This window comes from Eurypyga helias, unplaced genomic scaffold (genome assembly GCF_000690775.1).
Source record: "Eurypyga helias isolate BGI_N326 unplaced genomic scaffold, ASM69077v1 scaffold19430, whole genome shotgun sequence".
Taxonomy (NCBI): Eukaryota; Metazoa; Chordata; class Aves; order Eurypygiformes; family Eurypygidae; genus Eurypyga; species Eurypyga helias.
In genome coordinates, this window is record NW_010226486.1 from 51,064 (window position 1) to 62,220 (window position 11,157).

The 11,157-nt window shown below is 58.4% G+C and overlaps 1 protein-coding gene across 1 annotated transcript in view; it reads left to right on the forward strand.

The window, feature by feature from the left end:
- The window catches only part of LTBP2 (latent transforming growth factor beta binding protein 2), a gene marked incomplete at both ends in the record, with an annotated part of 55,771 nt that extends 44,617 nt beyond the window's left edge, over positions 1-11,154 (forward strand). Inside the window, 20 exons of the mRNA XM_010153366.1 lie at positions 255-347; positions 1,364-1,489; positions 1,663-1,791; positions 2,207-2,326; positions 3,247-3,366; positions 3,567-3,689; positions 3,888-4,013; positions 5,557-5,679; positions 5,987-6,112; positions 6,209-6,331; positions 6,561-6,692; positions 7,281-7,406; positions 7,825-7,968; positions 8,216-8,407; positions 8,517-8,597; positions 9,231-9,359; positions 9,606-9,746; positions 9,943-10,110; positions 10,634-10,909; positions 11,105-11,154. Of these exons, the coding sequence (XP_010151668.1) occupies positions 255-347; positions 1,364-1,489; positions 1,663-1,791; positions 2,207-2,326; positions 3,247-3,366; positions 3,567-3,689; positions 3,888-4,013; positions 5,557-5,679; positions 5,987-6,112; positions 6,209-6,331; positions 6,561-6,692; positions 7,281-7,406; positions 7,825-7,968; positions 8,216-8,407; positions 8,517-8,597; positions 9,231-9,359; positions 9,606-9,746; positions 9,943-10,110; positions 10,634-10,909; positions 11,105-11,154 (2,648 nt within the window). The remainder of the gene's footprint in view (positions 1-254; positions 348-1,363; positions 1,490-1,662; positions 1,792-2,206; positions 2,327-3,246; positions 3,367-3,566; positions 3,690-3,887; positions 4,014-5,556; positions 5,680-5,986; positions 6,113-6,208; positions 6,332-6,560; positions 6,693-7,280; positions 7,407-7,824; positions 7,969-8,215; positions 8,408-8,516; positions 8,598-9,230; positions 9,360-9,605; positions 9,747-9,942; positions 10,111-10,633; positions 10,910-11,104) is intronic.
- Between the last annotated feature and the right edge of the window lie 3 nt (positions 11,155-11,157).

The following is an 11,157-nucleotide window of genomic DNA, read 5'->3' on the forward strand; positions in this document are numbered from 1 at the left end:
CGCGGAGCCCCCCTGCCACACGGTGGTGGCTAATGTGGGGCTGTAGGGGTATGGTGAGGTGGTGGCTGCGGTGAGGTGGTGGAGGCTGTGTTAAATAACATGATGATGAGGTTGCTGCAGCCACCCTGCAGCCCTGTCCCATGTGCTCTTTCGGGGCTGTGGGTGCAGGGACACCCAGCATGGGTAAACCTTGGGTGGGCATCTCTCTCTGGGGTCAGGGGCTGGACCCCACCTCTCTTCTTCTTCCTCAGCAGAGGAAGAGGAGTCCTGGCATGGGCCTCCCCAGCCTGGCCCCACCACCACCTGGGATGCTGTCGCTCCAACACGGATGCCAGCGCAGCGCTCGGGTGGGTGTCCACCGCTCTTGGGGATTTCCCTCCTTTCCTGGCGCTATCGGGAAATTATGCCCTAAGCTCTGCCCTCCCTTCCCCAGCCTGCTCCTCTTCCCACATGCCTCACTTCCCAAAGAAAGGTCCCTTTCCTACCACCCCGGGGTGTTGTCCCAGCCAGGGAAAGCCGGCCGGCCGTGGGGAGGCACGAGAGCCATCCCATATGAGGAGCAAAGTGTTTGGCTCTCCCAGTCCTTCCCTGCCGGCAGCTCGCCTGCAGCAGTGGTGAGGGGGATCACGCGCCCGCTCCGGTGGCTTTGGCCCTGTTCCCCCTGTGGTGTGAGCTGACTCATCAGGAAGTGGGAGCGCAAAGGGAGGCATGTGGCTCCCGGGGCGGCTTGTTTACTGCGCTGGAAACAAGGGTGCTCTTGTTCCATGGTTGCTTAAGTGTCTGGGAGCGCGGCCCCTGCCCTCCGCCGGGGGCTGGAGCACCTTGGGGAGCAGGCCTGGCGGAGGCACCTTGCTGAGGAATGCGTCTTCCTCAATAGCCTTTTGTTTGGGCTTGGGCTGGCCTCCCCAGCTGGCTCAGAACTGAGAGGCGTGTGATGCCTTGCTGACCCCCCTGCTGCCGCCTGCGCCCCACTTAGCAGGGCAGCGGGGGGAGTGGAAGCCCTGCTGTCACCCCAAAAGGAGCCCCCTCACAGGTGCCATGCTCTGCTGCCAGCCCTTCTCCAAGGCATGGGGCTGGAAGGCTTTCTCACCATTCTTTTGGGGGACCGGGAGGCCCGTGAGCAGTGCAGGGGACTGGGGTGTCCCAGCTGGGCTCAGGCCAGCGGAGGTGATGGGATCTGCCACGTTCTCCCTGCAGCCTTACAGGTACAGGCTGCCCAAAGATGTAGAGAAGCAGGCTCTGCATCGCTCTTCTGACAAGGGAGAAAGCAGCCTCCCCAGGGTGGTGCTGGGGACACAAGGCAGACGCTAGACTTGTTGCAACCTTTCGGTGCTGCCCTCAACCCCATGCTTTCTCCTCCCAGGGGTCAGCAGCTGTGCCTCTTCACCTCTCTCCTGCGGACCTGGTGCTTGTGTGCTCACCCCGGAGGGATACAGCTGCTTGTGCCACCCTGGCTACGTGTTGGACCCCAGCCGCCTCCGCTGCATCGGTATGTTGGCACCTCCTCATCCTGCCAGGTCTCGACGGACCGTTGCGTCTTTCAGGACTCCCGGGAGAAGGTTTTCCAGCAGCTCTGCTGAGTCCCTGCCTACCTGCTGCACCAGCGGGCTGGCGAGGGCTGAGGGAGGTAACTGCCTGACTTCCTTCCTTCCCTGGGCACAGATGAAGATGAGTGCCTGAACAATCCTTGTGCTGGAAGAGGCCGCTGCATCAACAGCGTGGGCTCCTACTTGTGCCTGTGCTACTCTGGGTACACCCTCATCGTCTCAGAGGGCAGTCAGAGCTGTGAGGGTAAGTCGTGTCTGCCTGGCACCCGGCTGCCACGTCCCCAGGGTCTCCCCAGCCTCCTGCCCTCACAGTCTCTCATGTACATGCACACAGACGTGCACTCATGCACACAGGCGTGCACTCATGCACACCGGCACATCCTCCCTCCCTGCAGGCCTGCCCACAGACAGCCTGATCCATCGGGATCACCCACAGGGACAGGACCTTGCCCATGGAGATCTGGGCAGGAGGCTGTGATGCCAGCCCTGATCACTGCTTCCTGGCAAGGGGGTGCTAGGACGGATTTGGGATGGAGGAGAGCCCCAGGATGGGTCCCCTGGGCAGAGCCTGCTGCAGGTGGAGCAGCTCCTCTCCTGCACCCAGCCTTCCCCACACTGGAGGGGGAAGACTTCAGGACTGTCTCCCCATGTGTTGCCAGATAGAGACGAATGTGAGCAGCCCTCTGCCTGCCGGGGACAGCAATGCATCAACACCCCCGGCTCCTACCGCTGCGAGTGCAAGGAGGGCTTTGCCATGGGCCCCAGAGGACAGTGCGAAGGTGAAGCTTTCTGCTCGCTGTTTCCCTGCCCCTCCAACCCCCCCTGTGCAGATCTGGACACCTCCTTTCCTCACTGGAAGGGAGAAAGGACCCCCCCTTCCCATGTTTAGTTGCCTTGTGCCCTCCAGAGGGTTGCCTGTCCTCTCTGCCTGCAGGAGGGACAGGCTTTCCTGAGCAGAGAGGGGAGCTCTCCCAAGATTCTCTCCCATATCCCCAGGGAGATCCCCCACAACCAGCCTGTGCCAACTTCCCATTCTGGGAGGAGTTACCTGTCCATTTTTGTGCCGCCTTGACTCTCTGACCAGACCCTCTTGCTGGCACGAGGTCTGCAGGCAGACTGGGCTGCAGAGATTTCAGCCACCTCTCCCTAGAGCGTTCTGCTCGCATGGCATGACCTGGGCTCTTCACAGCATTCGACCTTGTGAACATACAATGTGCCTGATCAAAGATCCCCTTTTCTTAGTAGCTCGTCTCCAACAGTAGTGGGAGAATATTTTAGACAGCAGTACGGGAAACAGGGCACGCACAGAATGCTACTCCCCTGCACAGCCTCCAGAAAGCACTTGCCTTAAGGACTTCCTGAGCTGGAGGCTGCATCCTAATCATAGTTATGAAAGTCCTTGATAAAACAGCCTTTCACAGATGTTCTCTGATCCCTTTCTCTGCCCATGCACATTCCTGGCCTTGGCAACATCCTGCGGCAGTGAGTTTCGCTGCTGGATTATGTCAGCCCTCAGGTGTGGGTGTAGAATCTGGGTGTTAAGTGGGGCTATAAGAAGTGTTGCCTAAGCCCTGGCAAACTTGTCTCACCTCCTCTTGGGCATCGCTGGTTCCCAGAGGGGGACTGAGGATCCAGTTGGAGAGGACAGAGGCTGCACTATTTGCCTTCGGGAGCCTGAAAGGACCATGTTTCTTGGCAGATGTCAACGAGTGCGTGGATCCCAGCCCTTGTCCCCATGGGAAGTGTGTCAATACACCGGGTTCCTACAAGTGTGTCAGCTGCGGGGACGGCTACTGGCCCAGGAATGGGCGATGCGTTGGTGAGGAACGTGGGCTGTTTCCGGGTGGCACTCTCACCCCCACGGCAGTGCACCCTACAAGCCTCAAAAGGAGCAGGGGCGTGGGCAGCACGCTTCTCCGGCGGGCAGCGCGCCTGCCTGGCCAGAGCATAGTGGCTTGGGTGGCAGGGATGGCCCTGAGCACCCTCCCATTCCAAACTGCTCTCTGCTGTGTCATGCAGATGTGGACGAGTGTCTTGTGGAGGGAACCTGTGCTCACGGGAGGTGTGTCAACCTGGATGGCTCCTTCCGCTGTTCCTGCTACCGGGGCTACGAGGTGGCACCCGATGGGAAGAGCTGCCAAGGTATGGTGGAGCCATGGATCCAGACCCTCTGAAGTGCCACACACATAGTCCAGAGGTTTCCCTAGGGTTTTCCTGAGCGCTTGGCTCTACCTGATTCCTGGCCACCATGTTGGCTGGTTCTCTCAGCACATCTACCCCTGGTCATGGTTACTCTGCATCCTTCCCACTCATCCCGCTTTCCCTTCTGTGCTTATGCAGACATCGATGAGTGCACGGCCCAGGCTGCCTGTCCCTCCGGCCTCTGCCTCAACACTGAGGGCTCCTACTCCTGCATGGCTTGCGACGCTGGCTACACCGTCTCCAGAGACAGCAGAACGTGTGAAGGTATCCCTTTCCCCGGGACAGAGAAGCGGGTGCTGGAGGGATAGAGGGAAGAGACATTGCCATAGCTGGGTTATTGGTGGGGCCTGGGGACTTCTTTAGCCTCAGGATTCTTCTCCAGCTCTTTAGCTGTTTGGGGCAAGGGAAGGGAGAGGGCAGAGCTGGCTTTGTTTAAAGATTGGCTATATGTGCTGTGAATTTCTGGAGCGCTGCAGAGCTCTGCAGCCTGCACATAACTGGCAAACGGAACATCTTGCCTTTGAAGTGACTGTCAGAAGACTCCCCTGCATGGGGGTCTCCAATGGGGGAGGATAGGGGGGGCCTTCCTCCCTCTGTACTCCTCTGTTTTGGTGCCTGAGAAAGCCAGTGTGAAAATGAGCTTATTTTCCATCTGAATTTTGGGTGCAATGAAAGAACCGTGGTTTGATCCCTTCCATCTGCCCTCCCCCTTTCCCAGAACTCCATGTGAGCCCCTTCTCAGCCACTTTGCCCCAGCTGTGTCACAAGGGCACCTTATCAGGGTTCAATACAGTTTGGGTCACACTGACCTGATGGCAGGATGTTCTTTCCTGCTTGGGCTGGTGGCCTTGTCTGTGGATCTGGTTTTCATAGTTGATAAGGGTTTCGTGATTGTTTTGTGATAAATGAACTAGGTTACGGTTCATCTCCAGAAGGATTCAAGAATATTGCTACTTGCAACCCCTCGAGACTGAACAGCTGGGAATCCTGCCCTGAGGCAGTAGGGAGTGATGCTCATTTATGCCTGTGGTGTGCTCAGTGCTCTTCCAAGGGGAAGGCTGCTAGTCTCAGCTTTAACTCCTGGCAGGGGAGAGGAGTACAGCAGGACCTTCTCCACTGGCATGTCTTCTGCTGCCTGCACACCAGCCCATCCTTGTGATTAGCAGCATCCTCCAATGCTTCTCCCTACTTCCTGGGCCTGCAGGCAACGGCAGTCCACTGGCATCTTGCAGAACTCTGTTAGGGGGAAGGCACCCCTCTCTGCTCTGAGCAAAACCCTCAGTGCCAACAGGATGGGAGAGAGTTTGTGGGGAGCTCTGCAGCTGGGTAAGAGCTGATGTAGGCCCCCAGCCAGCTTTTTGAGGAAAAGGACAGTGTAGGCAAGGCTGTCAGGTAGGGAAGCAGAGCTGCAGGAGGTATCACTGGTGCTGGCTTACTTTCCTGATGGTTGCTCGTGTGGTTGGCTCATGAGAAGGTTTATCAGCAGCTGTGGCTCTGCACTGGCCTCTTGGTTGTGGCACGCAGTGCAGAGCTCTGCTGGAGGTGGGCACTGGGGTTAGCAGTGTCACTGTGCTCACAGAATCACAGGGTGGCTGAGGTTGGAAGGGAGCTCTGGAGATCATCTGGCCCAAGCCCCTGCTCAAGCAGAGCCACGCAGAGCTGGTTACCCAGCACCATGTCCACATGGCTTTTGAATATCCCCAAGGAGGGAGGCTCCACAACCTATGTGATGGCTGTCTGGGTGGGAATCTTCTCCAGTGGCAGCATGAGCTGGGGCCTCACTGTGCTGTGCCCTTCTGCTTGGCAGATATGGATGAGTGTGAGGACCCTGCTGTTCGGTGCCTGGGGGGAGAGTGCAGGAACACCCCTGGGTCATATGAGTGCCGCTGCCAGGCCGGCTTCAAGCTCATCAATGGCACAGTCTGTGAAGGTACGAACCCCATCCCTGCAGCCCTCTGGGTCCAGGGCTTACAGCATCCCTGTGGATCCCCATTCCTCCTCGGCAGGGAGGATGCCAACGCAGGTGATGCCACCATGCATGGCACATCCATAAGTTTGTAGCTAAATGCAGGATCACCGTGGACAGGGATGATCTCTGTCTCCATGGTGAGAAAACCCGGGGCCAGGAGCCCTGCCAGGGCTGCCTGTAAGAGAGTGGGGAGAGGGAATCCATGTGGCTTTGGTGGAGGATGTCCCCCGGGGCTGGGGGCATGGCCCTGACTCTGCTCTCTCTTCAGATGTGAACGAGTGCCTGAACAGCGAGATCTGCAGCCCCAATGGTGAGTGTCTCAACAGTCACGGATCCTACTTCTGCATTTGTGCTCCTGGCTTCTCGAACGTAGCAGGAGGAGTCAGCTGCCAAGGTGAGCTGGAGGACGGCAGGGACATGCTCGGATCCTGCCCCCTGCTCCCTCCCCTGCTCTGAGATCCAGGCTGATGGTTTTGGCCTGACTTTGCAGATGTGGATGAATGTGCAGACAAGTCCCGGTGCTTGCAAGGCCAGTGCCTGAACACAGAAGGCTCCTATAGATGTCTGTGTGAAAATGGGTTCAAACACTCCCAGGAGACTGATGACTGCGTGGGTGAGAGCTCATCGCTGGGGAGATCAGCCCCCTGGGATCTGGGGGCATGGATGCAGCCACTGCAGGGGGGAGGGCAGTTCTGCTCCCAGCACCCAAAGTTGCTGGTGACTTGTAAGGAGGACCAGCAATGGCTCAGCGCCTCTGGCCAACTGAACTTGACCCAGGTGCTGCAGTGAGCAGGCAGAGTCCCCATCTGATCCTCCTCACCCCCTTGCCCTCCTCCTTGCAGATGTGGATGAGTGTAAAGAATACGGGGATGCCATCTGCAGCACATGGCGATGCCAGAACAGCCTGGGCTCCTACCGCTGCATCATGGGCTGCCAGCCCGGCTTCCACTGGACCCCCTTGGGTGACTGCATCGGTGAGTACAGCCCCGGGTGTCCCTGTCCCTCCTCCTGGCAGGGACAGGGTGGCTGTGGGACATCTCTGCCAGGGGCACGGGGGAAAAGGAGGAGGAGGAGGAAGCGTGTGGCTGGTGGAGAGGCAGATAATGCTGAGCGTTTGTTTTCTTGGCTGAGCTGCCTGCTTGTGTCTAGACTTCTCTCTTCCTGGCATCTGCAACAGACACTGCATTGAGCTGCTTTCCGCTTGGGGAGAGTCCTGGACAGGTTACAGCCATTCCAGTCTTGGGGCTGGATTGCAGCTCCCGGTAACCTGTGCTTGCTGGGGCTCCTGCCTGTGCCAGTCACCTGCCTGGCAGGGCTGGGTGAGGGAAAAGGCTGCTGGTACCACTGTGTGCTAGGCTGCGGGGTCTGGATGTTGCAGGAAGCTTCTCTTAACACACACTCATAGCAGGGGAGTGAGCAGGGCAGCCAGACCCAGTCCCTCACATCAAGGGAATGCCTGGCCCAATCCCCAGGTCTTGGGGTCAGAGCAGAAGGGCCTGGGCAGGGGCATCCCTGGGGAGAGGTAGGGTCTGGGGCAATTCCTGCTCTCCGCTTTGCTGTAGACATTGATGAGTGCGCCAACGAGACGCTGTGTGGGAGCCACGGCTTCTGTGAGAACTCAGAAGGCTCTTTCCACTGCCTCTGCGATCGTGGCTACGAGAGCTCGCCCTCCGGGCACTACTGCATTGGTGAGTAATATAAGGAAAAACGTCTTCACCATGAAGACAGGCAGGCAGCGGAACTGATGCCCAGGATGTCTGTGCAGTCACCATCCTTGGAGCTTTTCAAGATGCAACGGACAAAGTCCTGAGCAGCCTGGTGAGACCCTATAACTGACTCTGCTTTGAGGAGGAGGTTGAACTAGAAACCTCCAGTTGTTCTTCAAACTTGGATAATCCCTGTGATTCACTGCAAGCTGGAATCAGGCTTCCCAAATTCCCTGAGAGCAGGGGGAAGCTCTTGCCAGACTTGTGTTGAGCCATGGTGTAAACTGAGCTCTCAGCTCGTCCCTAACAGCTTCCATCTCCCTGACGAAGGGTGACCCCGTGCTGCAGACTGCCCATGTAGTGTGATCTCCAGCTGCCACCACTGCCCCTTGCTTTGCAGATGTGAATGAGTGCGAGCTGATGGTCGCTGTGTGCGGGACCGCGCTTTGCGAGAATGTGGAGGGATCCTTCCTCTGCCTCTGCCCCAGCGACCATGAAGAGTATGACACAGAGGCAGGGCAGTGCCGGCCCCGAGCAGCCATGGGTGAGTAGGCAGCTCGGGTAGGAGCGTGGTGGCCCTGGCTGGAGTGAGATAAAGCTGAGGGGCTGCTAGGGCTGTGCAAGCCCACACAAGCCCATGGGTGAGCTTTGGTCTGGGAAGGGCCATGGAGCCTGAACGTGGGGACCTGGCCATGCTGACAGTGATGGGTGTGCTCTGGGACCTCCTGGGTGTGGGATGCTGCACTGGGGTGCCAAGAACCCCATCCTGTCACTCCTATGCTCTCTTCTAGAGGGCCCCGAGAGACACGCAGCCCACCTCTCTGACAGCGCAGTGCGCAAGCAGTGCTACTACCACATCAGTGACGTTCGCCTGTGTGACAGCATCCTGGCCAAGAACATCACCAAGGAGGAGTGCTGCTGTACTGTGGGGGCAGCCTGGGGTGACAACTGTGAGACTTACCCCTGCCCCATCCCGGGCACAGGTAGGACTGTGGCTCAACCACACCAGGCAGGGCCAGTGCTTGGCCCACCAGCTCCAGCTTGGTTGCACTAACAAGCTGTTTCTTTTCTTCCCATCTGCCTGCTGGCCAGTGGAATATCAAGAGATCTGCCCTCTTGGGAAGGGCTATATTCCCCAGGAAGATCTGCTCTCGGGAAAAGTCTCTTTCACAGGTACTAGCACCATTTTCTCTCATTTCTTCCAGGGGGAAAGTGAGGGCAGTCTTCAAAGTCCTGCATGGAGATGGATCCACAGAAACATCTCCCCAGGGCTGTGCTGGGGGGTGCTAACATGCTGCTGCTGCATTCCTCCATGCGGAGAAATCCCAGATTGCCAGCATCACTGAGCTGGAAGTGTCCCTTCCTCCAGTCCTGTCTCCCTGCTGGCAGTAATTCTTTCTTGGTGCAAACCTCCCATGTCCACTTTGAACCAGGGCTGGGTTCCAGTGAGACACAACCCCTCCAGTCACTGATCAGACCTCACAGTGGCTGGCTGGCTCAGCCTCTGGCTCATCACCTTCAGGGATTTCAGCTCACAAACTTCCAGAAACACACTGCATTTTCTAGTTGTGTAAGCATTCTGCTCAAAGAGCATCCTGTCATCCCTGTTCAAGCTTCCTGTGGGTGCTTCTCCCTCTGCATCCAGACATGGGGCAGGTGGGAGTAGTGGGGAACTCACTGGGGGACCTGCTGGTGATCCAGGCCAAGGTGCCATGCTGGCTTTCTGCAGGCACAGCACCCAACCAACCCTGCTTCCACAGCTCCGCTCCCTGAGATGCTCTCTCCCTCTCTTCATCCCTCTCTCAGACATGGACGAGTGTGAAATATTTGGCTCCGAGTTCTGCCGCAACGGACAGTGTTTGAACACGGTGCCGGGCTACAAGTGCTTCTGCCGTACAGGCTACTTCTATGACCCCAGCAGGCTTGAGTGTGTTGGTAAGGTGGCCTCAAAGAGCAGCAGGGACCCAAAGTGCACGGAGGGACAGCAGTGCTGCTGCACCCAGGGTTGTCCCTGCTGCCCATGCTACAGGGCCAGGTCTGGGTGACAGGCTTCCCGGGACCCTCCTGGGGAATGAGAGAGGAGGTGGCAGGAGCCTCTGATGTCCCTGTTTGGGCAGGGAAAGGGTCACATTGGCCGTGTCTGTCAGCCTGAAATGTTGCTTTGCCCTTGTGCATGGATAGACCAAGATGAGTGTCAGAACGAAGTGTACTGCATCAACGGCGAGTGTCTGAACACGGAGGGCTCCTATCATTGCTTCTGCAGCCTTCCTCTCGTGCTGGATGCCACCGGCAACCGGTGTGTGAACCTCTCCAGCCGGGCAGGTGAGCCTGAGCCCCCACTGCAGCACACCTTCACCCCACACATCCCGCCCTATGGCTGGGTCCCCTGGGAGGGAGCAGCAGGTGGGGTTGGTGTCGGGCCAGCACCGTGTGCAACCAAGGTTGTCCCTCTCAGGACAAGGGGAGTGGCACTCTCCTGAATGGTTTTCATGGCATCCTTTTCTTATGCCACTCACAGATGCCCTGGAGGAGTATGAAATCCACCTGGACGTCTGCTGGCAGACCGTCGCCGACTACGTCTGCCAAGACCTGCTGCACGGCGAGCAGACTACATACACTGAGTGCTGCTGCCGGCTCGGCGAAGCCTGGGGCCAGAACTGCGCGCTCTGCCCGCACAGGTCCTCCGGTGAGCGGGGCACCGGGGGCAAGCAACCCCCGGCAGAGGCGGGGATGGGCTGGGCTGCTGCTGGTCATGCCGTCAGGGTCAGCCACATATGGCTGCAGTAAGGGCTCTTGTTGTCTGCACTGCCGAAACCAGGCCAAGGAGTGGGTGAATCCCCCACTTCTCCAGCTGTCCTAGGGGGTAGGTTGTACCTGAAAATGGTTTGCAATGTGTCCGAGGTGTTTGAGGGGAGAGTTGCTCTGTGCCTCTTGCTGCTCCTGCTTAGCAAGAGAAGTGTGGCAGTAGCAGCCCAGGAGAACACTGGGTATTGGGGTTTTCACTGCTCAAGGGCTTGCTGGGCCCAGACAGTAGCTGGTCTTCTTGAAAACGGGGTCTCATCAGCAAACTACAGAGCTGCAGCTTTGGAGGCCATTGGAAGCAGGCCTGGCTTTACTGGCCCTGGTGTGGACACAGCTGCTCTGGCCATAGCAGACCTACCTCTTGAGCCAGGCTGCACTGACCCTCCCCCTTCTCTCATCACTTGCAGCTGATTTTGCTTTCCTGTGTAATGGGGCCAGTGAAGACAGTGAGAGAGGGGCTGAGCTCCAAGAAAGACCTAGGTATGAGTACGGGCCAGGATTGGAAGACCCTCACTACGGCCTTCCCAGCCCAGATATGGGCCCCTACTACAACTACCTGGAGTCTGAGTATGGAAACCCCGATGCTGGTTTCCCTCGGAGGGAACCCAGCAGTGAGTTTCGTGGCAGCCCTCTCCACCACGGCCCAGGGCGGTCCCCACCCCGCTACCTGCCCAGCCAGACTGGTGAGTACTGGGAGACACAGTACGGTGCCTTCGCACCCAGCCTGTGTCCATGGGGAATGGCGGGCAGCTCCCAGCCCAGGACAAGGATGCTCCAGGCTTGGACCAAGCTCAGCTCCTGGCTGCTGAGTCCTCATGCCCGATGTCCCTCCTGGGTGGGGGATCACCTCGCTCTGACACCCCCTTGCCACCCTCCAGGCCTCTACGAGGGCTTCGAGGGGCTGCGGGCTGAGGAGTGCGGGATCCTCAAC